The sequence below is a fragment of the Camarhynchus parvulus genome, chromosome 7 (assembly GCF_901933205.1).
Source record: "Camarhynchus parvulus chromosome 7, STF_HiC, whole genome shotgun sequence".
In the NCBI taxonomy this organism is placed as follows: domain Eukaryota; kingdom Metazoa; phylum Chordata; class Aves; order Passeriformes; family Thraupidae; genus Camarhynchus; species Camarhynchus parvulus.
In genome coordinates, this window is record NC_044577.1 from 1,577,708 (window position 1) to 1,603,188 (window position 25,481).

General features: G+C 44.8%; 1 protein-coding gene across 9 annotated transcripts in view; it reads left to right on the plus strand.

Annotated features, from left to right (window-relative positions):
- The window catches only part of AGAP1 (ArfGAP with GTPase domain, ankyrin repeat and PH domain 1), a 324,567-nt gene that overhangs the window by 200,084 nt on the left and 99,002 nt on the right, over positions 1–25,481 (plus strand). For 7 of the 9 annotated variants that reach the window (XM_030952236.1, XM_030952232.1, XM_030952239.1 and 4 more), the window contains 2 exons: positions 3,893–4,061; positions 16,969–17,130. In XM_030952236.1, the coding sequence (XP_030808096.1) occupies positions 3,893–4,061; positions 16,969–17,130 (331 nt within the window). The remainder of the gene's footprint in view (positions 1–3,892; positions 4,062–16,968; positions 17,131–25,481) is intronic. The other 2 variants (XM_030952238.1, XM_030952240.1) reach the window with 1 other exon arrangement.

Here is a 25,481-nt window from a genome sequence, read left to right on the forward strand (position 1 = left end):
ATTGGATATTGGGAAGGAATTCCTCCCTGTGAGGGTGGGGAGGCCCTTGCCCATGGAAGCTGTGGTTGCCCTATCCCTGGAAGGGCTCCTGGCCAGCTTGGACATAGGCATCAAGCTGGAGCCACACATAGCCTGTGTTCAGCTTGTGGCCCTTGGTGGAGTGTCTCAGAAATCATTGTGATGTGCAGATATAAATTCAACAACTGCTGGCATTCAAAATCCAGAGAGGCCCCCCCAAAAACAGGGGTGTCACTTTTTGGGTAGGCCTGTTTAGAAAACATGATCATACTCATTTGCTCAATTTGCATGTCTGAAAGGCTCCTGCTCAGTTAATTGGTTAAATTAATTTCTGCTGTTGTAAACAGAGAGCTGCTGTATTAAGAACAGGACTAAAGTAATTTTACTTTACATTATTCTGTGTCATGGCGCATCGTTCCTTTCTTACTCAAGGCAATTCATTTTGTGGGGCTGTCAAGTAATATCTGGCGTCATCTTCAGTCAATGCAGCTTTTTTTTTATTTCCCCCTGATATTTTAACAGTTTATTTAGTCCTGTAGATAATGGTCAATGGCCTTGAGTAGTCAAATTAACACCTCGGTGGCACCATAGCGGAGCGGTAACCCGGGGAGGAGAAGGGATGAGAATCGACGCGGGGAGCGCGTTTTGGGGGATTTATGGATTGATGGATGCCGAGGCAGCTTCGCCCTGCTCTGACTAAGATGGAGCTGCCAGTTAGTGCTGACTGCAGGCCATGGCCTGCCTGGTGTCTCAGCAGCTCTGAGCCGGGATGGAGACCTTGGGTAGCCAGCCCTTGGATCCCGGGATGAGCAGAACGTTCCGCCAGCCACCGGAACCGCAGACGGCGCCCATTGGATTCAGTGGAATGGCGCCCATTGGATTCAATCCTGTGATTCCCGCATTCAATCCTGTGATTCCTGCATTCAATCCTGTAGGGATCTCTTTGGTGTCCCCCCTGCCCTGGGAGGAGGAGGGGGAGCCGTGTTAAGCCTTGCTGCCGCTGCCAGCGAGCTGCGAGCCCCGGGTCCCCGCTGCCACAACTCTCAATTGCTAGCAGGTTTCTCTCACTGCACCTCATTTGCATCTGGGACATCAATTAGCATGTTTGTTGAGGCTAATTGAATGAAACTCAATCATAGCTCTTAATTGCTTGACTATGTGAAAAGAAATCACATTAATGCAGCTAATTAAGTGTATGGCAATAGATGCAACATAATTAGGAGCGAAATGTAAAAAACAAGCGGCGGCGGAGGTGCGAGCGCAGGGCGTGGGGGATCGGGGCGCCCGCATCTCCTCTGTCCACGTGTTTGGGGAGGGGTCCCTCTGCTTTGCTGCTGGCTTTAATTTTTATTTTTTTATTATTTTTTTCCCCCTGCCTTGCCGAATGATGAACGCGGACAAGTTGAGAAGAAAAATGCAAATGGATTCGCAATTACTACTTTTTCAAGCTGTTGAGGGGCAGAAGATGGCACGTCTGGGGTGGCCCACTGTTGAGTGGGCTCTAGGGACTTGTTAAGTGCTGTTTAAAAGTACTTGGCTTTGAATTACCCTCATGCCTTGTTAAAGGGTTTTTTTTCCCCTTTTTTCTCGGATCAGCATTTTCTACAACTAACATCTTGGGGAGTTATCCCTGTACCATTTGCATATCAAAATCCAGCTTGCTGTCTTCTCTTTAACACAGCATATTCCAGATGACAGCAAGACCCTCATCTGTTCTAATCTGATCAAACCCTCCATTGCTCTTCTGAAGCCCCGGCATCATTTTGTAGTTTGAACTTTCATTCCCCGAGCGAGCTGAGGATCTGAGGGGGCTGGGAACACTCTCCTTGCCCTCCCCTCCTCAGGGAGACCCGCAGATTATCACCCTGCACCCTGCCCACGATGAAAGGGCCTTTATTATTTACATTTGATATATCCCCATAAATATTTAAGCTGACATTAATACCTACCCAGCATCTGTTGTGGTTCGGGCGCTTCGCTCCGACGGCGGCAACTCGTTGGTTTTGTGTTTGCCAACACTCCCCGGCTTCCTCAAGTGGTTTTGTGGCTCACCTCAGCCTGCTCTGCACCCAGCTAAAAGGCCTTTAACAACACCCTGCCACATCTCAAGTTGGGAAATCACACCCAGCCTTCATCTGAACTGGATCCAAAACCCCCTTCTCCAGTTTAAGTTGGTTGTAGGTTAAATAAAAATGTTGGAAAAGGGCACGTGCTGAGGTTTAGTCACTCCCTGATTAAATCTCACTTTACGGCCCACAAGCAATGAATGCTCAATTATCTTCTGCTTATTGTATTTTAATTTGTGAAGAATTGACACCCGAACAAGAAAGTTCCTCCGAGTTCATGATTTATGGATGAAAGGTGTTTGTTTTCCAACACCTAGTAAAGGAATTTTCCTGAGTGGATTGCTTTTGTTTTTCTCTTGGCAGCAGAGCTCTGTGTCCTCTCCCCACTAATTGTTCAGACCCCACCTTTTCCTGTTAATAATTCTCAGCTTGGGAAAAATAAGCTGCTGTGATGGCTTAGTTTTAGGGTTTTATCACTGATTTCTGTTAACTGTGAAGAAATTATTGCTGGTCCAGGTTTTTGATGATTTTTGAGCAGAATAAATAATTTGTGGTGTAAAAGCTGCTGAAGGTGAAAGAGTCTTGATGAGATAGCAGTCAGCTCCCTGGATTGTGGCAGCAGTGATAGAGATTTTGGGTCAATTCAGGAAATCTCTTGTGAAGTGGGAGCCCAGATCTTCTCCCAGCCACCTCAAATCGCTGTTTTTCCTCTCGGGGTCTTGAATGCCAGAGTCCTGGAGTGGTTTGGGTTGGAAGGGAACCTCAGAGTTAATCCCGTTCCATCCCCTGCCATGGGCAGGGACACCTTCCACTATCCCAGGTTACTCCAAGCCCCATGCAACCTGGCCTTGGAGACTCCCAGGGATCCAGGGGCAGCCCCAGCTCCTCTGGGCAGCCCAGATATCTTTTTGTGCAGTGCTCTTGCCCCTTTTCACCCCTGATTTTCCTCTCCTGTGCTGCCCCTCTTGCATGTCCTCTTTAAGAGAGTGTCTCTTTTGTTGCTTTCCATGTCCTCATAGTTGTTCCAGTTTCAATTATTTTTTTCTGGAATGTGACTGACCACAGCCCTGAGTAGCAGGAGATGAGAACTCTGGTGTCTTGTGTGCTGGCCTTAACATTCACCACCTCTCCTGGAAATAGCTGTGCTGGTGTATCCCAGAATCAATTTTCCCTCTGCTAAAAACACCCCTGTCCATTTGCTTTTCTGTTTATTTCCCCTTTGTGGGCTTTCCAAGCAAGAATTAGCAAAATCCTTTTCCACTTCTGGCTCCCAGTGTTTCCTCTAATCAGATGTAATTTGCATGATTTTCCCCCTTTGATGATTTTTTGTGTAGGTGCAGGATTGGTCATATTGTAAGGAAACGGTGTTGGAATTGCTGAAACCTTCCCTGCTGGAAGGTTTGGTGCCTGCTGACCCATTCCAGCTAAATTTGAGGGAGAAAGAGATGAGGGCATAAAACACTGGCAAAGAGGACACAATAAATGTGCTCAGGAGGGGCACTCAGCCTGGTCTTCTCCTCATCTTTGGGACCTTTAGCTGGTGAATTCCCACACGTGGCTGTGTTGTGGATCACCTCTTACCCAGGTGGAAGTTAGAGGATCTGTGAGAAAGCTCCAGACTTCTGGAATTAATTGTGTGAAGTGTGGAAGGGATTATCAGGAACATGGAAGGAAGGGGAAAACCATATGGTGGGTGCTGGCAGAGGGTGTAGAGCCATAGCCTTGTGAAACCAGGTTTGTTAATTGTGTTAATTCTCCAGAACTCCCTGTCTGATGTTGTGGTTTGGGTTTTTCCCCTCTCTCTGCAGGATTACATGCAGAACGTTCATGGCAAAGAGATCGACTTGCTGAGAACCACTGTGAAGGTCCCTGGCAAGAGGCCACCCCGAGCCACCTCAGCCTGTGCCCCCATCTCCAGCCCCAAAACCAACGGCCTCTCCAAAGACATGAGCAGTTTACACATCTCGCCAAATTCAGGTAAGGGAACACCTGGCTAGGGGGGGAGAAAATGGGAGAAGATCTGCATTTCCAGTGTCTGAACAGCTGGGATAGGGATGGGTATCTCTCCATAATTGGAGGGGTTCCACGCCAGGCTGGTGGTGCCCAGAGCAACCTGGTGTTGTGGAAGATCTCCCTGCCCGTGGTAGGGGGTGGAATTAGTTGAACTGTAGGATCCCTTCCAACCCAAACCGTTCTGGGATTTACAAACCCGTTGATGTGGAAGTTTTTAAGCTCTGACTGCTGATCTGTCTCCCACAAGAGATTCTGAGTTTCTGAGTAGCCTTCAGTGTCTGTTTTTGTGTGTTTGTTACCCTGTACTTGCCAAAGCCCTACATAATTTCACAGTCATTAACATATGGGAGGAATCTATATCTCTTACCTAATTCTTAGGAAAAGCAAATGCTGTATGATCTGAAAGGGCTTTTTATGGCTTCCTGGTGAGATCCACAGCCCTTCTTTCCACTTTTGGAAAGTTCAGTATTATGCATTCTTCTTAACAGCAAGATTCTTCTGTGGAAAGCTTTTTAATTTATTGATGGAAGTGGTTTATAGCTCCTTCTGAGCTCTAAACAAAGATGTTTATTGTTTGCTGAAGTACTTGTCCATACAGCTAAGTGGATTTTAAAAAATTGCATTAAGGGAAAACATGTGAGACAATTTATCTTGTAAAATGCACAGCTTGTACAAAACTCATAATGGGCTAGTGGAAGTTCTGTCAGCATGTTTGGGATGACATCCATAAAGTGCCAAGTGCCTTTTGCATTTATGGGTGATGTAGACACCTCCTGCATGTGCCAGCAAAACCATCCCCACACTCCTGTCCCTGTGCAAAACCCACTGGGATGAGCAGCCCTGGCATTCCTGGATATTCAGGTGTCTTCTCTTGGATAATATAATAATTAAATGTCTCATGCTTCGTAGAATCAGGCTGGCTTGGGTTGGAAGGGACCTTAAACATCATCTAATTCCAGCCCCCAATCCCTGAAGCCAAGGTGTAATTCCCTGCTTTTTTGAGACATTCCCCTTTATTAGGAGAAAACTGAGAAGTTTTTTTTTCCTTCCAACTCTGAATGGTGCTGTTTAAGATGGGTTTTTAAAGTGGTGCCACTGAGCAGAAACTCCTGGAGATCCCAGGCTGGGACCTGAGGTGTCTGAAGCCACGATTTCATCAAACCCTTCTTCAGGTTTTGACCTGGCAGAGCTCATAGGAGAAAATTATTCATGGTTGGGTTGGTATTTTCTGGTTTACTGTATAATTTAGATGACCAGGTGTGGGAGGTGCTTTGTTTTTCACTATACTTCCTAATTTAAGGAAGAAAAGTGCTGGACTGAGTCAATACACTGCAGGAGAGACATTTAAATAAAGAGATTTCAGCTTTTAGCACATTTGAACACAATCAAAAATTACTTGATAGCTACAGAAAAGCAAGTTTCTGGAAACATATTTAGAGATATGTAAGAATTTAAGGTTTGTAGCATGGAAGTTACATATTTTGGCATCTACTTGCGTTGCCAGGTCAGAGGGTAACCTTCCCTGAGAGTTTGCATCAGGCAGCTCTCACTCTGTGTGTGTTTGTGTGTCCTGGCCAGCCTGAAGTTTGATCACACAAAGAAGTAAATTATGCCAGGAATTCCAAATGCTGAGAAATTCAGATAGTGAGTTTCAAATAACACAGTAGGAATAGTTGGAGCTTCTCTCCTCCCTTTTGGCTTCCTCATCCTCTTGCTTAGAAATACTGAAAGACTTTGCTGTTGTTGATGTCTGGTCAGCATCTGCTGCTTGTTATGGGCTTAAAAGCAAACATAAAATGGATTAATCAGTTAAGAATTACTAAAAAGAAAGAAAATAAAGAAAAGAAGGGCAGTGTCCCAAGCTGTGCCTGCCTTCCCCTGAGCTCTGGTGTGATCAGGGACAGTGGGAGATGGGTGGGAGACCTACAGGTACTTGGGGCTGAGTTCTGGAGTGGCAGGAGGAGCCCTGGAATATCTGCAGTTATCTGTCACACAGCTCAAAACACCTGCAAACCATCCCTTGCAGGCTGTACTCTTCTTCAGAGCTTCCCCTCACTTGGTAGTGCTGGAAAAGTGGTGTCTTGAGTCTGTGTGGTGCCTCAAAACGGATCACAGGGCTCAGCTTGTCACTTACTGCTTGTCACTGGGAGGGTTTCATATACAGCTCTGCCATATGGAGGAGGTTTGGACCAAACAGGAAGAATCAGCACTTTCTATTTTGATTTTTAGGCCTGTAAATTCACTATATTTTCTCTGTGCCATGTTACCTCATCCCCAAAAGTTAAATGCTGCTTGGCTTGGTTGGTGCCTTCCTTTGACACTTAAGCACTGCTTGGAATATTCCCCTGAAGGATGGATTTCCATGCCAACTTTGCCAAAAAATCTATGGATAAAGTGCCCATTTGATTGCCTGGAACTGATATTTTAAGCTCATATTTCAGCAAATAGTTTTCTCAGAGTGTAATTTCTTGTGATCCAACCACTCTTCTGATCCCACCACGGTCTGTGAGGCAGCAGAGCAGCTTGAGCTCCTCCTCCTCCTCATCCCCTTCCCTCTCTGAAGCCTTTTTGGACCTCAGTGATGGATCAGACACCTTGAATTTCCTCCCACATGGGCAGGGTCTTTCCCAAGGTGCTGTGAGCAGAGGGAATGAGGCTGATCAGGGCAATATTGGGAATTTTGGAAGGACAAACTCAGTTCTAGTCCTTGAGAGTTTCCATTTCAGAGATGTAAAAAAGAAAAAGAAAACAATCCCACCTTTATGAAAATATATGAGTTTTAAAAAGTCTGGATTACTCTTCCCTGCTGGGTTTCCCCTGGCAGAAGGGCTTGGGAAAAACAAAAAAAAAATATTTTTCCCTTAACATCAAGTCACAGTCCATTGTCACAGTCACGGTGGGACAGTGAACAAACTGGAAGTGAAACAGCAGCAGGAAAAAGGAATATTTTCTGTGCTCTGTCAGAAAGCAGGGAAATGAGTAGAGAGTTGGGCTGCTCCTGCTGTTACAAAGCCAAGCACCTTGCCTGGAAAAAGGTTGACTTTGGTTTGAAAATTGGTTTCTTCTTGGGTTCTTGGAGGTGCAGTGTGGGGTTTATTGTGTAAGAACTGGGATTCTGTGTGGCAGCTTCTCCCAGAAAATACAGAGAGATGCAAGGTTGTTGTTTATGTTGTATAGACTTTAAATAACAGGTTGTTAACTGTGGCTTCAGGGAAGGTGCTCACACTTGTAAGCTAACTTGGTAGGAATCTGTGAGCTGGAGGAAATGGATGTTTATTCCCTTCAATCTAAAATTATGTCACTTCTGTGGTGTTTTCAATCCAAGCTGACAAACAATGGTAAAGCAACTGAAATTTAAAGTAAATTTACATGGCTCTGAGCATCATTCTGTTGATGCAGCTCAGTTGGAAGTCCTTCAGAAAAGGGTAATTCTTGGACTTGCTCAGTTCCAGCTTTCTCTAAGAGCTGGGAGCAGGGCCAGAGTCCTGTCCTGTCCCATCCCACTGGCCAGTCTCTCTGCCCTTTAGGAGCTGGCTCAGCCTGGCTTTGGAGCCAGGAGTGGGTCCAGGTTTCATTCACTCCTGAATTGGGTTGGATTTGAGCTGCTTGACCTCAAGGTGAACTTATTCCTGAAATCTCTCCCAGGAGTCACTTATTTCTTCTCCTCTCCAAACAACCCAAAGCCTGAGCTGTAGCAAGAGCCACTGGAGTAGAAAGTTCACGACTAAAAATAGCTTATGGTGTAGAGATAAATTGTTTCCTGATTAACACTTCATTTAAATGATTTGGTGCTATTAAATTTCCTTAAAATGGTGACTGTACAGTATGTGAAGTATCCCAAAATGTGTTAGTTCCAGGGCCATCGTTAAGTGTGCTGAAGGTTGTTATCTGCTAACTGCTTGTGACATTTCAGATGCTGCAGGAATGGCAGCTCCACCTTCTTATCACTGTGAGGTTCCTGTCTGTCATTAATTGTGACCATCTATCAAATCCTTGGTGTTTTTTGCAGATCATGTAATAATCTTTTTTAATTGGGGGGTCACTGTGAGGTTTCAGATGTTACGATCAGGCTGGCGATGAGTAAAAATATTTACCAAGCCAAGATCTCAGAAGCATGGGCAGTTTTCCCAAAGCCTTGGGTGGATCTTGGGTGCCTTTGCAAATAAATGCTGAACTGAGCCCTAAATTCTGGAATCTGCTCTGAATTCCCTGCTTGTGGGTGGCTGAGGGTGGCCTGGTGTGGTTGTTGGGAGTTGTCTGTCACTAACTCAGCAGTCGGGCGCGGAACGCTTTCCGCACTTCACCTCCAGCGCTGGTTTTATGCACTTGCCACAGATCACAAATGCAAGTTTGGGACTTACTTTTGTCATCAATCACCCCAGTCAATTTTCCATCTGGGTGGCTCTGCTGTTGGCTCAGTGATATACAGCTGCAGCAACGGGAAGGAGAAGTTGGCAGTTTGCTGGTTTCAAAGGAAAAAAGCCCAATTTCAAGTGCATCCGAGATTTCCCTTTCATCCCACTAGAGGGGGATCCCTCAAGGTCATTTTCTCTGCTTCCTCTGGACTAGGATTTGCCCTTTCCAGAACTAGAGAAATACAAACTTTCATTTAGCTAGTATGCTATATCTCTTAATAATGGGAGAAAAGGAGCAGGGCACAATAATGAAATAAATATTGGATAAAATTAACTGCGTTAGTTAAATATTGAGAAAGATGAGTTTGCTGAGATTTTTTTCTTCAGGGAAAAACGAGCTGTGTGAGGGTCCTTTCTCAAGGTGGGCAAACCCCTGATGCTGCTGAGGTGGATGAAGGGTGGGGATGTGTCCCAGAGCTTCAGGCAGGTGGCTGGAGCCTGCAGTCGGTGCCTGTTTCCCTCTGGATGATTTTCATGGCTCCGTGTCCTGGATAAAATCCCAGATCTGCCCTGTCCACCTGATGCCATCCCAGTGTCTTGAGGGTCACAGGGCACAGCACAAGCAGGTTGGGTATTCAGACCTTGGCAGGTGATGAGTAAAAAAAGGTGGTGTCTGTGCTTTTCCCCCCCAGTGATTTTAAGGTATTAAAGCCATCGGGAGGGTTGAAGCTGATTTACCAAACGGGGGAGGGAAAAAAAAAAATTCACAAATGTGTTTGGAGTATTGAACTGCCGTTGACATCTAAAGTCCCAACCATGCTGTTTTCCTCCACACTCCAGCAATCAGGACATCCAGCAAACCCATAAAAAACCAAACTAATAGCATGAATATTCAGTGACCTAGAATACTAATTATTGTCATGAATATTAATGTGATCGGACTTGCTTTTTCCTCTTCTCTTTCTCTCTGGCTCGGGTTTGTTGTTGGTTTTTTTTTCCCCCTCTATTTTTTTAATTTTTTTTTTTTTTTCCACTCAGCCGGCTCTAAAGATGGACCATAATGAGAGCATTTAAGAGAGAGAGCGCTCTCCGGCGTGACAGGGACCGGGGTAATAAGGAGAGCTTGATTAACGTGGTGCACTTGGGGGAGAGATGAGAAGATTCACGTGGGCCTGTTGTGGGGGAGGCAATGAGGCACCGGCGGCTGTGTTGCTGCTCCCTCAGATTAATGAGGCCTAAGAGTGCATTAGGAACAGTGACAAAGGTTTGATCTAATGGGCTCAGTCATTTTTCCTTTGAGTGACAGACGCACAGAAGTAATTGGCTGTGCAGAATGGCAGCTCATTGGCAGTACTTAAGGATACATTATCCCCGTTGTGTGGCCCGCAGAGGCTGTTTATCAAAACTGCTCACACTGCAGACATGCATTCACTTAGCTGCTGTTACAGTGGCAATAGCTATTAAAAAGGAGGGGGAGAGAGAGAAAAAAAAAAAAAAAAAAAAAGGGAAAAAGTCATCTCGCATTGGTATCTTTTGTCTCTTTTGCGAAAATAAAGTTGCTTTGTTCTGTTTCCTGAGGAGGCGGCGAATGCCAGCAGTGGTCCCTCCCCACCCCAGGAGGCTCTGGCAGGGTTTGGGGAGGGCTGGAGCCCGTGGGAAGCTCCCAAAGTTAGCCCAGGTCATCTCAACAGTCAGGATCCAGGTAGGACCTGCCACCCCCTCTCCAGTTCCATTATTGATCATTTCCACAGACGGTCAAAGGGATTGGGAAGCATTTGACATCCTTTGCCTCAGGGCCTGCACATGCTCTGCTGTACCTGCCTCCGAATGGTTTGGATCTCTGCTGTTGTTTTTCACAAAGTTAAATCCACGGTTCCTGTCAGGATTCACAGCCAAATAAGAGCAACACAAAGCAGTTTTTGCCAGCAAAACACTCACCTCTGGGTCTTAAAGCTGCAGTCCCTGAACAAGCAGGTAGCCTCAATCAGGACTTGCCCAGAAAGCCAAGCATATCTTATTTATTACTGTTATTTGTTAAAACTACAGAAAAGTAATCATAATAATCTGCCTGCCAGGGAAGGAAAGCAGGCTTTGATCCCAGCAGAATAAATAGTGGGGGATCTCGAGCAGAAGCCCGCGGTGAAGATCTTGGGTTTAACTTTCTTTTAGAAGAGATGTCTCCTCTGATGACTTAATTTCCCTCCACACTTGCTGTGTTGCTTTGGCATGCTCTGAGAATAATAGCTTTCCTCGTTACACTCCCAGCACCACGTCCTTCACTGCCAGGATATTTCTTGGCACTGCCTTGTTTGTTCATTAGTACTGACCCCTGCACGCTGCTGATCGAGCCCAGTCCGGCAGGGATGGAGATGGAAGAGCTTCCTCTAGGAATAGCTGCTCGTCCTTAGGAATTTTGTTGAGTAAATAAATGCTTCTGGAAGAAAGAAGTCTTAAAACTAAGTTAAACTCACGAGCAAGTTTGCTGCTGCAGTGTTGAAAGGGATTGTCAGCGGGTTGGGGGACAGTTGCAGCACTGGAACCAGTGTGGTTTGGAAAGATTTTTGTCACAGAGTCACGGTGGTTTGGGTTGGAAGGGACCTGAAAGATCATCTCTGTCCAATCCTGCTCCTCATTCCTTCTTGTTTTATGTGTGAGGAGCTTCAGGTAATTTCAGGTGCCTGATGAAGGAGGGCAGGGACCTTGTGCTGCTTGCACACTGCCATCGGGATGGAACAGAATCCGTGGCAATTCTTGAGGGAACTCCACCCCCCTGAAGAACCTGGCTATGAAATTTAGAGCTCTTCAGGTCCCACAGTCTCCTGAGAACACAGCCAGACACCTGGGCAATGCCTCCTTTCCCAGCATGGGGCTCTCCTCAGTGGGAGAGGCAGGAGCTGTTTCCCCAGATCTCAGGGTAGCACACGATCTCCAGAGGGGGCACAGGATGCACCTGGAAAAGATGGATGCTGAGGCAGCAGACTAATGGAACCCAGGGGAGCCATCTCCAAATGTTCCTGGTCCCAGGGTTCACATCTGTGGGTGAGGGAGAGGCAGGAAGCACAGCTGGGATGCTCAGACACTTCCCAGGAAAGGTTTGTCCACTGGAAAGGTTTCTGCTCCACTCTGGGAATTCATTCTGGGCATGCTGCAGAGCTGAGGATGGGAAGGGAATGCTGGGATGCTCAGACACTTCCCAGGAAAGGTTTGTCCACTGGAAAGGCTTCTGCACAACTCTGGGAGTTCATTCTGGGCGTGCTGCAGAGCTGAGGATGGGAAGGGAATGCTTCCCATCTTTCTGCAGCCAGCAGTGAGGCTTCTCCCTTTCCACCCTGAAGAGACTCCAGGGAGCAGTGTGGGTTTGGAAGGGGCATCCACAGCCAATCTAACCTACTTGACAGTGCCTGGTGCTGAATTAGAGGGCATTTCAAGAATAGGCAGAATTCCTGCAACACAAATTGACCCAACATGATTTGAAACAATTAACCCTCTGATATCAAGAGTCAGGATTTCCTGACCCACAACTCTAATGTATTTTTCATTAGTTCTAACAGCTGGTGAGCGCAGCCCTCTGGCCTTAAGAGGTTTATTTCCTTCTCTTTTTCTTTTTTTTTTTTTTCTGGAAGAGAAACTCGTCATGAGCACGAGGAGCTTGGCACAAATGAAACATGGTGAAAGCAGAGCAGTAGGGCTGCAGTTTATGTGATTCAGTCTTTCTCTGCAGCCCCCTGCGAGTCTCACACGCTGCTGCCTCATGGAAAAATACAGTTCTGCTTCACAACTCCTGCTCTGGCTGCTCATCTCATAAATCCAGGAGTGTATTAGTTGCACTTGTGAATGTAACTTCTGGTAGCTGATTTGTTTGGAGGAAATCACAGATGTGTCTGCAGCAGGGAATGGAAATCATTTGTGCCCAGCATCGTTTGTGTCACTTGTGTCTCACTTCTCAGGGTCTGCTTGGGAATTGTATTCCTTCTGCATTTGGAATTAGTGGGTGGTGTGGTTGGTGAAGGTTTGAACTGATGTCTGTACCACTAACCTGTGATGATTCACAGGATTATTAAGTTAAAAACCAGCAAAAGAGGGATTGCAGACATGCTGTCCCTCATACTGTTCCATTACAGAAGCAAACGTGACCAAAACCATGGGTGCTTTATTTTTTGTTGGACAAATCGCTACATATATGTAACCCAGCATTTATATTAACCTTTACTGCATATTTTAATACCATTTTTACAATAGACCTTTTGGCTTTTACCTGTTAGACTCACACTGTTCACATCTTGTCCAACCCCCTGTTTGTATGAATCCTGGTTATTTTAATTTCATTTCTAAGTCTTGCTCCGTTGTTTTGGAAATCTGAAGGGCTGTGTGTGAGCAGCCAGAGTGAATCCCTTGTTCTCCTTCTGCCCCCGTGTGTGTTTCTCTCAGCTTCTCCACTCTCCTTGGCTTAATTCCTCATGCTCTTTGCAGCCTTTTACACTGAATAAATGGGCATTTAAATGGGATTTCGTGTGAGCACACTCACTTTTCTTAGGGGCTGCTCTGCTGAGCAGTGGCCAAACCTGGAAATTACCTTGAATCTTAATTTGGATGGGTTTTGTGGGGCTTAATTGTTTGAACGTTTTGTAAGCGCGGCCGTAACAGGGTGTTTTATAACATCAGAAAAGATAGTTTTAATAAAGCTGTCTAGAGCTAGAAAGAGGAACTCTTTCTTTGATGCTCCTTTGGTAGATGAAAACATTTTTGTTCAATAGGAGGCCAGCATCTTTTTTTTTGCTCATTTGAGACAAGTTCTGGCAACATACTGATATTCATTCAAATATAAATGCCATATTCCCTTTGAAATGCAAATTGTTTAAAGAAAAATAGCATATGGTAGAGGTAAGTACCTTTTCAAATCAGCTCCCACACTTTAGGGATGTGAGTACAGCTAAAATTATTCTTTGGAAAGAATCTGGAGCCTTTGACACATTGAAGCTTGAACTAATCAAGGCTTCCCAGTAAGCATATACACATATCCATATCAAGGAAACAGTGCTGAGAATACATGGATTAGCATAGTAATTTAACTGCCCCCTGCTAATCAACTTAAGCAACCAGCTGATGCATGCAGGATGCATTTGAAGAGGCAACTCTTTCACAGCTCCAGCCTGGGCCAGGTAGCAGAGCAGGAGCCTGGGGTTGGTGTGAAGATGGGACTTTGTCCTTGGCTGGGGGTAGAAGAGGTGCAGGATGTAAAGCCTGACCCAACACACAGGCTTTGCTGGTCATGGATCAGGGAACCACAGAATGGTTTGGGCTGGAAGGACTCTTAAACCTCATCTGGTCCAACCCCCTGCCCTGGGTGGGGACATCTTCAGCATTTTCTTCACTGATACTGCTGGCCTCCTCTTCTTCACTGTCTCCTGCTTGCCTCCTGAAAGGCTGAGCTGGTTTCTGCTGTCCAGGCTTTATCCCCGAGGAAAATTAAAGGAATTTTGCCAGGTCTGGTTTGGGGTTTGCCCATTGTAGATGGGAAGAACTGTGGGACTCTGTTGGAGAAGCTCTGGCAAGAGCAGCAGTCCTTGTTTTGGGGTGGCAGCTTTAGTGCTCATTGTGGGATTCATGTCCTGCAGTTGCACTGAGAAGTGGGAAAATCAGAGCTGGATTGGGAAATAATGATTTTTAAATAAGGTTCTAAGTAACAAGTTTGTACTAGAGCTGAGCATATCAAGGAGGGGAACAGGAAAGGAAAAGCACACTATTTTCTGTGGTCTGACCCTTCTGATGTCTACTCATGGATGCTGGCTTGATGGGCTGATATGTCATGAAAATACACACCTTGCAGCATCTGGACAAAGTGGGATTTAATCCTGAATAAATACTATGATAAAAATTGCAGGATAAAGGTTACCAGGCTGTGGCAGTAGGAAAGAGGGAGCTGGGCTGGATTCATCACAGTTCACTCAAGTGTCACATGAATGCACTTGGCACCTGTTTTTTGCTAGCAACCTTTGAGAGAGGTGCAGTGGAAGAACAATTCTGCTCTGTTTCCCAGAAGAAGTCACTTTTGAACGTGTTAATGTCACAGCGTGGGGCTGGAGCTTCCTCAGATGGCATTAAGGGGAGAGGAGAGCTTTTGGTGCTGACATGATGACACAGAAACCTTGATGGTCTCTTCTCAAGGGGTTGGTTTTGCATCGTGGTCAGAAGATGATGGGACACTTGTGTTCAAAAGCTTGTGGGCTTGTAGAAGATGTCAGCACAAAAATATCACTGCTTGTGTTGTGTCTGTGCTGGCCTAAATCTCGAGTTGGTAGAACCCACTTGCTCTCAAACTCTTGTCAGTCACATCAGCCTTAATCTGGTGGATCATCAAAACAAATTATTAATATTCATAATTTTTCTGGATTGTGAAAACCAGAGGAAAAGGGGATTTCAAAGCAAGCATCACAGAAGCAGATTCGGAAGGAGAGATTTTTTTCTAAGGCAGTGCAAAATACAACTTTGGTCAGCTCATGTTTTAATTTTCTATTGTGGTTTTAAAATACTGAATTGCAATTCAGTCCTCTGCTGTGTAGTTTCATGCCTTGGGAGGTCCCAAATGGTTCCAAAACCCACCTTAGACTTTGCATAATGAAACAAATGAGTTTTCCTGTCTATATGTTTCATGTCTGCAAAGCAGGGATTGCCAGGCAGAAGTTCTGGAGGGCTGAGTAAGTACATTGAAGACACAGATACAGTGATGGATCTGTGTTAAGGACTGAAGAGGAGATTTTGTCTTGGGAAAGGGGAGGAGAGAAAGGGACAATTATGCCAACTCTAATAAACACAAAGTAGTTCACTAAGCTCTGCTGTCTTCCCAAAGGCTGCTCTGGGAAAAGACATAATGATAGAACTGGGAGTCAGGAGATCTGGGTTTTATTTTCAAGTCTGCCACAATCTTCCTTTGTGGCCCTGGGTCATTTAACCTCTGAAAAATGGGGGAAATGATAGCAGATAATTAACAACCTCACAGGAGCATTGAAAATTAATTCATTAATTTTTCTGAACTCATCAGTAGAAGGTGCAATGGAAATGCAAAGTGTGAGGGTGCGTTATAACGCTGCGTCTGTTCCTTTCCCTTTGCATGTGTTTTTTAAAGATTGTTCTTCAATCCAGAGAGGACCTGTGGGGCACCTTTAGAGAGCCTGTCACGAGGAATGAAACTGTAAATTTTTCGTGGCTTTATGATATGCAAGGCCTGTTGCTAGGGATGGAGTAAAATGTGCTCAGAACCCAAAACAGTGGAGCAGGTTTTGGCCCATAGTAAGTTGTAAGTAAGACGATCAGAAACCTGAGTTTCTGGAAAGGTTTTAATTGTTTCTGCTCTAAAATGTATTCAACCAGATCACACTTGTCCTGTTTTATGGTGAGAAACCTGTCCCTGTCACTCCCCCTTGCACACAGCTCCCAGCATTTTAATGTCCTAGGCCTCAGTGATTGTGAAAATACAAAAGTGTTTACTGGGTAAAGGCTGTTCTTTGTGTGTCCCCTTTTGTGTCACATTCCTGGGACCAGCCCCAGGAATGATACTTGCAGTCAGTCCAGTGTCTGCTTTGTGTCATGATGTTGTTTTAAGATTAAATGTCCAAGAATTTTTTTTTTTTTGCTCCTTGGTCTCTCAGTGCTGGCAGTCCTTTGCTCCCCATCAGTGTGTTCTTGGGGGACATGCCTGTGTCAGGTATTATTTAGATGTGGATTGTTTTAAACTCTTGGAGTTGGCTCAGTTGTAGAAACAGTGGCTTTTAGGAATAAATTGATGTAGCATTCACATTCTCTGATAAAATCCCTTCACCCAGGATTTTTCTCCTGGGAAGCTGAGAAGCCTCAGAGAAAAGGAAAACAATTCTTAACTAATTTGTTTCTCCTGTGTTGTGCTCATGTGGAATGTGTGTGGAGATTGTTTACCCACAGGGGATTGTTCCATTGGATTCTGCTGGGAGTTGTTTTGGCTCTTTGGCCAATCAGGGCCAAGCTGTGTCAGGACTCTGGAGAGAGTCAGGAGTTTTCATTATTATCTTTTTAGCCTTCTGCAAGTGTCCTTTCTCTACTCTTTAGTATAGTATAGTATTCTTTAATATAATATAGTATGATAAAATAATAAATTAGCCTTCTGAGAACGTGGAGTCAAATTCATCATTCCTGCCTTTGTCAGGATATTTCCCAGCAAATACAATAAAATTGATTTTCTGTGCCCAGTCTAACAAGCAGAGAAGCTCCAGAGAGAGTGCCTGGGAGCAGAGTGGTGGAAGACCATGTTTCCCAGAAGGTGAATGAACAGAATGACGTGATACCATGAAAAATTTAGCTTTTTTTAATCTTCTTAGCTGGATTTGAGCTGGTCTCAGGACCATCAGCTCCGGCGCTTCAGGGAGGGTCGTTGTGTGGGTGAAGTAACCCCTTCTTTCTGCTCATTAAGCACCCCCCCATCCATCCTGACACCAAATCCCTTGTGTGCTCTCTATTGACACGATTTGTTTTCCCTTTGTGCCTAGGGAACGTGACTACTAGCACATCTGTGTCTCAGATGGCCAGTGGGATCAGTCTGGTGTCCTTCAACAGCCGCCCGGACGGTTTGCACCAGCGCTCCTACTCGGTCTCCAGTGCAGATCAGTGGAGTGAGGCCACAGTCATTGCCAACTCTGGCATTAGCAGTGGTAAGAAACCTGCAGCTCTGGGGGGTTCACGTGCCTTGGGGTGAAGGGGGACTTTGGTGCTCTTGGTTTTTTCCAAAAGGGAAAAAAAAGGAAACAAAACGGCGCCCACCGCGTTGTGGTGTTGGGTGCTGAGGGAACAATTGGAAACTTGCAGAGGGAAAAACTGGAATTAGAAAAGAGGGAATGGATTAACTTTAAACATTGACTTTTTTGTGTGACAGGGCAAGGGAGAATGGCTTTAAACTGAAAGAGAGGAGGTTTAGCTTGGATATTAGGGAGAATCCTTCTCTGAGAGGATGGTGGCATTAGCAGTGGTAAGAAGCCTGAAGCTTTGGGGTGAAGGAGGACTTTGGTGCTCTTGGTTTGTCTCAAAAGGGAAAAAAAAGGAAATGAAATGGTGCCCACCACATTGTGGTGTTGGGTACTGAACTGGCAGAGTCTGAGGGGAAAATTGGAATTAGAAAAAGGGGAATGAATTAGCTTTAAACATTGACTTTTTGTGTGACAGGAAGGGAATGGCTTTAAACTGGAGAGGAGTTTAGCTTGGATATTAGGGGAAATTTCCTGAGAGGATGGTGGCATTAGCAGTGGTAGAAACCTGCAGCTCTGGGGGTTCATGTGTTGGTGAGGAGGACTTTGGTGCTCTTGGTTTTTTCCAAAAGGGAAAAAAACGAAATGCAATGGCACCCACCCTGTTGTGGTGTTGGGTGCTGAGGGAAAAATTGGAAACTTGCAGAGGGAAAAACTGGAATTAGAAAAGAGGGAATGGATTAACTTTAAACATTGACTTTTTTGTGTGACAGGGCAAGGGGGAATGGCTTTAAACTGAAGGAGAGGAGGTTTAGCTTGGATATTAGGGAGAATCCTTCCCTGAGAGGATGGTGGCATTAGCAGTGGTAAGAAACTTGAAGCTTTGGTGGGGTGAAGGAGGACTTTGGTGCTCTTGGTTTTTCTCAAAAGGGGAAAAAAAAGGAAATGAAATGGTGCCCACTGCATTTTGGTGTTGGGTACTGAACTGGCAGAGTCTGAGGGGAAAATTGGAATTAGAAAAAGGGGAATGAATTAGCTTTAAACATTGACTTTTTTGTGTGACAGGGCAAGGGAGAATGGCTTTAAACTGAAAGAGAGGAGGTTTAGCTTGGATATTAGGGAGAATCCTTCCCTGAGAGGATGGTGGCATTAGCAGTGGTAAGAAACCTGCAGTTTTGTGGGCATGAAGGGGGACTTAGGTGCTCTTGTTTTTTTCCAAAAGGGAAAGAAAAGGAAATGCAATGGCGTGCAACCTGTTGTGGTGTTGGGTGCTGAACTTGCAGAGGGAAAAATTGGAATTAGAAAGAAGGGGAATGGATTAATTTTAACTTTTTTTTGTGTGACAGGGCAAGGGGGAATGGCTTTAAACTGAAAGAGAGGAGGTTTAGCTTGGATATTAGGGGGCAATCCTTCCCTGAGAGGGTGCTGAGGCCCTGCAAAGGTTGCCCAGAAAAGCTGTGGCTGCCCTGGAAGTGTCCAAGGCCAGGCTGGATGGGACTTGGGGCAGCCTGAGAGAATTCAGGGATTGTTTTTTCTACTTGAAAAGCTAATGTAGTTGCAATACTGCTTAATTTTAATTTCAGGTACATAATCATAGGATCCCAGAATGGTCTGGGTTGGAAGGGACCTTCAAGCCCATCATCCCCTTCCATACCTTCCACTATTCCAGGTTGCTCCAAGCCCCATCCAGCCTGGCTCTGGACACTGCCAGGGATGGAGCAGCCACATAATGGGTGTTGTTTGCTTGATACTGAGATTCCTTGCCCTGTGTGATGGATGTTAGCAGTAAATGACCCTCCAGATCTTCTTCTCCTCAGCGTGTCCTTTCTCTGCTGTGCTCTTGCTCCATTGCCTGCACACTCCTGGCACACTCTTAGTGTTTCCTCTGTGGAGCATTTAACAGCATTAAAAGGAGCAGCCACTATTCCTGATGGTGTTTTGGAATTATTAGATTGTAGCAATAATTGTTTTTAAAGGGTAGATGTGATGTTTGCTCCCAGACCGGGGTGAACAGGTCAGGAGAAAGGGGAGGAGTGCTGTTTCTGATGGCTGCCCCTAAAATGGGAACAGTTAGGGGAATATGGGAACTATTTCACACGTCCCACATATATCTCTGTGTCTGTAGAGGGTCTGAACCTGAGTATAGCCCTGAGAGCATCTCTGGGCAGGTTTTTAGTGCCACCTTAGGAGAACAGAAGGTTTAAAATCATGACCACCGTGTTTCAGAGTGACATTAACTATCAAATTGACACTTAGCAAAGCACAGACCTTTTCCTGGAGCTGTAAACATGGGGGCAGCACCTTCAGGAGAATTGGCATTAAAATGGTCCAGATGTTGCCTAAGAATTTTCTGCTTGAGCCTTGCAGGAAGGCAGGGATGCTGTGAAGCAGCACAGTGCAACAAATGCTTCAGCTCTGTTCTCCTCTGTGTCCACCCAGCTCACCCACTCCTGGTGAAGCTTTTAGGGGGGGCAGAATTGCCCTGCATGGAGGCTGAGCTGGTTTCCATCTTAAAAATCATATATTTTCTGCCTCTTTTTCCTGAACTGCTTGGCCATTTTAATGCACCCCAGCTCCACCTCCCTTCTGAAAGGTTAGACTAAAGTTTGGGCTTTTTTTGTGCCTTTTATCCTGTAGCTTTTCTAAGGCAATATGAAGAATGTTGAGTGCTGGCTGTAGGAGGAAAGCAGGGGCTGTAGGCTGCAGTGCTGTGCACCCTGGCACACCTCCAGGCAGGTGAGCAGGTGCCATCCGTGTGCCACATGTCCCAAATGAGGCTGCAGGGGAGAAAAACCTCCAAAATCCAGTGATCTCCTATAAGCAGCATGGAAATAGAATGTTAAAAATTAGAAATATCCTCTGAATTCCTGCCTTTGCCAGCCCCTTGACTTCAAAATGCTGGGGTTGCTGGACTGGCCTTTTGCTCCTGCTGCTGGTTTGCAGTTCCTGGTGAAGGGAACCTTTTCTCCCACCCCAGCCCTGCCCTCTCCCATATGTGCAGTACCTGTTTCTGACTTGACATTCATGTGGGATTACTTCTGGCTCAAAAGAGATGACAGCCAGAATTACCTATGAAATACTTATTTTGAAATTGCAGGTGACTGGTGGGTGCTTGTGAAGAAGCCTACCTTGAATTATTTCTTGCAGAGGTTCTAATATTTAAAACAAATTTTTTTGAGGGGTTGTTTTTTTATAAATATGATGGGAAAACCGGATTAAAAACAAGTTTTAGGCAACTGAGGGTCAGCACACTCAGAAGTATTGCACTAAAACTCCTACAAAACCTCAAGAATAATTGATTGCTCTGAGTGTATCATCTTTGGGTAAGCTCAGAGATGTGTCCTTTATGTTGGCAAGTTGACGCATGAAAAACCCTTTTTAATTTCTGGGGGTTTTTTCTCCATTAAAAGATTTTTGAATTTTAGTCATAAAAAGCTAATACTGTGAAAGCAGCAGGTATGGCAAGAAGCTAAGCATCTTTTGGAATTCAAATGCCAATGTACTGGAGAATATGCCTGCTTATTGTCACGTGGTTTTATTGTAGACAAAATAACATATTGGGATTCAATTTTTCTCTGCACCTTTTTTTCACATTAAATTAATACTTCGTGTGGCTCCAGAGAACTTTTCAAAGTCTTCCAAACCAGACCTTTGGTTTCCTGGGGCTTCTGTCTTTCAAGCAGCTGTGAACATCTCCTAATTAGATAAATTACTTTGTAGTGGGCAGAGCCACAAAACAGGAGGTGCTGGTTAAATTAAAGGGGAAAAATAGAAAAATCCATTCTCTGAAATGGAATGCCCCACTGCTTTATGACTATTACTGTTGTAAGGTTTTACATTTAAGTACCTGAGGTTTAAAATTAAATGTCTAATATAATTTGGTGCTGGTAACATGAAGCCTGTGCCTGCCCTGGGAGAAAATCTCGACAGCTTAGTTTGGTGTTTCAAATTGCTGCGTGCTGGATAGTGAGCAGCTCGTGCTGCTGGCTCACTATTTAGCTCACTCCCACCTGCTGTTCAGCATCATTTCCAATTCAGGAACATATTTGCCTTAAAAACTCCCGAAATTTCAAAAGGCTGTTCCAGCAGCATATGAAAAATTAATTCTTTTTGCCTTTTTTCCTCTTTTTTTCCCTCCCCCCTTCTCCTCTGTGCTCTTGTAAGTGCTTGACAGAAGTAATTTTAGCAGCAAGGGAGAATAAAAACTGGGGGCAGTAAATCCCTGTCCAGGAACCTCTTGTGTAGATTCTTTATGGACCCAGAATTGATCTGCGTGTCAGATCCTGATGTAGTTTCAACTGTTTATCACCCTAATGGTGGTAGAGAGACCATGAACATCAACTTATAATCCCCCATGAAAGAAATTGGTGTTTGCAGTCAATGAAGGAGCAGCTCAGCTTTATTGATAGATTTGGAACAATTACTGCTGCTCCAGCTATTGGCCCAGAGGTTTTCCTGGATCCCACTGGAAGCCTGCGATGTTTTTTCCTCTGATAAATCTCCTCCTTGATGTTTTGTTGGTTTGGGTTTTTTTCTTTTATCGCCCAGAATTATCTGTAGTTGCTCATTGCTGGGGCACAGGAGGGTTTCTGGTCTCAGGGGAGCCATTTGTGACCTGTTTGGGTGTTAAAAGTTCTGCTCTGGATTGTTCATCCCACAATTCCTCCTCTGTAAATCCAGCTGTTATTTTCATAAAACCACAACATTTTTGCAGTTGGAAAAACCCTCAAATATCATCAAGTCCAACCCTGAACCCAACACTACCAAGCCCACCACTAATCCCTGTTCGTAAGTGCCAAATCCAAACATTTTTGAACACTTCCAGGGATGATGGAAGTGTTGTTGGGCTGTGCTCCAGGGAACAGGGACAGGAGGAGAGGGAACAGCCTCAGGCTGGGCCAGGAGAGGCTCAGGATGGACATCAGCAGGAATTTCCCCATGGAAAGGGGGCTCAGGGATTGGAACTGCCCAGGGAGGTTTGGAGTCTCCATCCCTGGAGGTGTCCAAGGATCTCCTGCACATGGCACTCAGGGCTCGTGGCTGGGGACAGTGACAGGTTGGACTCAGTGGTCTTGGAGAGCTTTTCTAATTCCATGATTTTAGAGGTGCTGATGTCCCTAAAGAGCTGGGTCTGTCTGCTCTCCAGTCTTCACAGTTTTTGCATCTCTGAAGAGCCTGACAGACAGACAGACAGCAGAAGTTTTTGTGGTGTCAGGAACCACAGGCAGCTGCCTTGCAGAAGTGAGGTTTGTGAGCCATCGCTCTGAGAAGACCAAGGATGTCATTTCCCACCTGGGCATGAAGCAGCAGCTTGGTTCATTCTCTTTTTCAATGTCCTGTTTTATCATTTGGCTTCTGTGCCCTGAGACCATCAGAGGCAGAGATCCAGCATTCAGCTCTTCTGACAGAGCCCTGCAAACAGCACTTTGCATGGGACAGGGATTTCTGCTCTCTGCGCTTGTAAATTGTCATTTGAATTCCAGCATGATGTAAAATTCTGCAGTAAATCAAATATCTGTTTAAATATCATCCACTTAGGCTTTATCACTGTACAATTGCTTGTACGGGCCATTTGAGCTCGGCTGTAATTTATGGGAGTTGTAATACCTGGTGTCTTCTGAGTTTCTAACAGTTTGGTCTTAGGGTTTATTAATGTAAAATTGAGTTCTCACTGTGCCATGGGGTGTGAGAGGTCGCTGGAGTGTTGATATTAATGCAGACCTTGCAACTTGCCTTCCTTGTCTGATCCTAAGTGCTGGGAATGATTAAATGATGGAACCTTCTGCTCTGCCTTGGGAGAGGAAATGGTTCAACCTGACATCAGAAAATACCGTTTAGAGCTGTTGGAATTCCACAGGCAAGTTCTTGGCCAGGATCAATTATATAATTTCAAATAGATTTGTAGAATTTTGGGATTGTTTTTGGTCGGTGTATACAGATGGTTTCGGTCAGAAGAGCTTTTTCCTCCTTATTTAAATATGGAAATTGTGACTGAAAAGCAAATACAGATTTATTTTCTCCTTTTTTTTTTTTCTAGCTGCTTTAGGGCTACTCTGGAATTTTCTGTAGTTCTTACTACTTAATATAATAAAATTCATCATGCATAATACATGCACATAGTTTACATTATTTTACACAGGACAGGAAAAGAAACATTCTTCTCCTTTTCATACCTTTTTGTGATCCACAAATTGCTTTTGGCAAAATATTTCCAGAGGGAAGCTATTGCAGTTCAGCAGGGTAAACTGTGCTAGCAACAACTTATTATTGCCTTTGTTTTCTCAGCATACCTTGAGGAAACTTGGGTTATAAAGCACTGTTATCTAACAATTTCTGCAAAGCCTTCCCCTTTCAGCATGAGGTTGTATGCTGAGAAACTTCCAGTATTTAAATTTACCTGGCATTCTTGACAGGCTCTCACCTGAAATAGCCCAGTCAGCCAGAAATATTAAAAAATCTCTGTGTAGCAGAGGAAACTGGTAATTTTTTGGATTTGCTGATCCTGCAGGACTTGAGGTTTCAAAGTGGTTTTAATTCAGGCAGGGCACGATGGGGTTTTGCAACCTGTGGTTCCCCAAAGTAATGTAAGGCCTGGAGGGCAGTGGTGATAAATAAGTGCTCTGGAAAGGGGTTTGGAGCATTAACCCAGCTGGTGCTGCCTGCCTGGGCTTTTTGGGAATGTGTTATCCTCTGGAAGCAGCAGGACTCAGTGCTTACCCCTCCTGTTCTGCAGCTGGGAAATCCCAGCTCAGTGGGAAACCTTGGGGTCACCATCCCTGCAAGTGTTGTGAACTCTGCGGCACTTAGGAACACGTGCTGGGTCAGGGGCTGGACCCAGGGCTCCCAGAGGGCTTTTCCAACCTGAATCATGCTGAGGGTCTGTGCCTCTCTCCTGCCCACCCTGGGTGGCAGCTCAGTGACACCAAACTGGAGATTAGCTGTTGCCATCTGAGCCTGGTGTCCAGCAGAGAGGTGACATCAAAGAGTGAAAGGTCTGAGAGCAGCTCTTCACTGCGTGTCTCTGGTGGCACCAAGAGCCCTCTGAGGTTTGAACTCTGCCATGATGTTGGTGTAGGGAGGACTTTGGGCATTTCTGTGCAGCTTGGCTGAGTTTCAGCTGCTCCTCCATTAATCCAGTGCTGCTGCTTAAATCCTTTTTGCAATTCTCCATCTGCTTTTCTTGTTGAAGATCTTCTTCTTTCTGCTCTTCCCCTGATTAAAACACAAAGAATTGTTGCATTCAGCAATTAAATCCTGCTCTTGATTCCAAGAAACATCAGTTTGCATCCTCAGGTAATTTGGCATTGGCAACCTGACGCTGATCTTAGTGTTGCTCACAGCCTGGAGTGCCAAATGTCTGTCAGTAAATTGTTCATGGGACTAAATTAACTTCTTGACTGAGCTATAAAGCTCTGGGTTTTCCCAGCATTTACTCATGGATGTTTAAATACAGATTTTGCATTTAGTTGGGCTTAGGATTTACACTGAAGTAAAAATGCAAGAGGCATGTTCTTTATAACAGGGGAAAAGGTGATTTATTCCTGGTTACTGATGTTGATTAATCTGATTTGATTGTCTGGCAGTGTTCAGTAAATCAGTGCTTTTTCTGCCTGTAGCTGGGCTTGGTTGTCACACCTTCTCTGTTATCCCCACTCAGGAGGAAAAAAGAGGGAGAAGCCCTCAAGACAAAGCACTGTACTTTTATTCCTGGAGTTTAGGCTTTAACCTGACAGACCAGTGAGGAAAGTGAATGTTGTCTCCATCAGCTCTTCAAGCTCCTGTCCAAGAAACACTTCCCAAAAGTCAGGGCTTCTCCAGGAAGGCAGCTGGATACCCAGCATGGATCTGTGTAGCTCAGACATTTGACTGATACAGCCCTTAAAGTCTGCAAAATGTATTCTCTTCTCTGGTTTTATATTAGAACCAGTATTTTGGATCATTACATAAAAACATTTTAATGTAAGGTATAATATTGGAGATGATCACAGCTCTGGACAAGGGGAATTCTTCATCAGGGAGGCTGTCCTGTAATCTCATTTGTATTTAGAAGAGTGTAAGTTTTAAAGGTTTTTATTTTGCATGTTTGCAGTTTAAGGTTGCTTTAATCTGAAATGTTTGCAGTAATTGCAGGGAATTAAATCCATGAGCTGGATTCACACAATATCCTGCTGGAGGTTATGGACTTTGAAAATAAAATCACGTTTGCAGAGAACATTATAAATCGAGAGACACACTCTCAAGTAAACATAGAGGGAAGACATAATGCTGCAAGAGCAGAATGTGACATTTTATAAACTCTCTGATTCAAGTAGTGTGCCTTA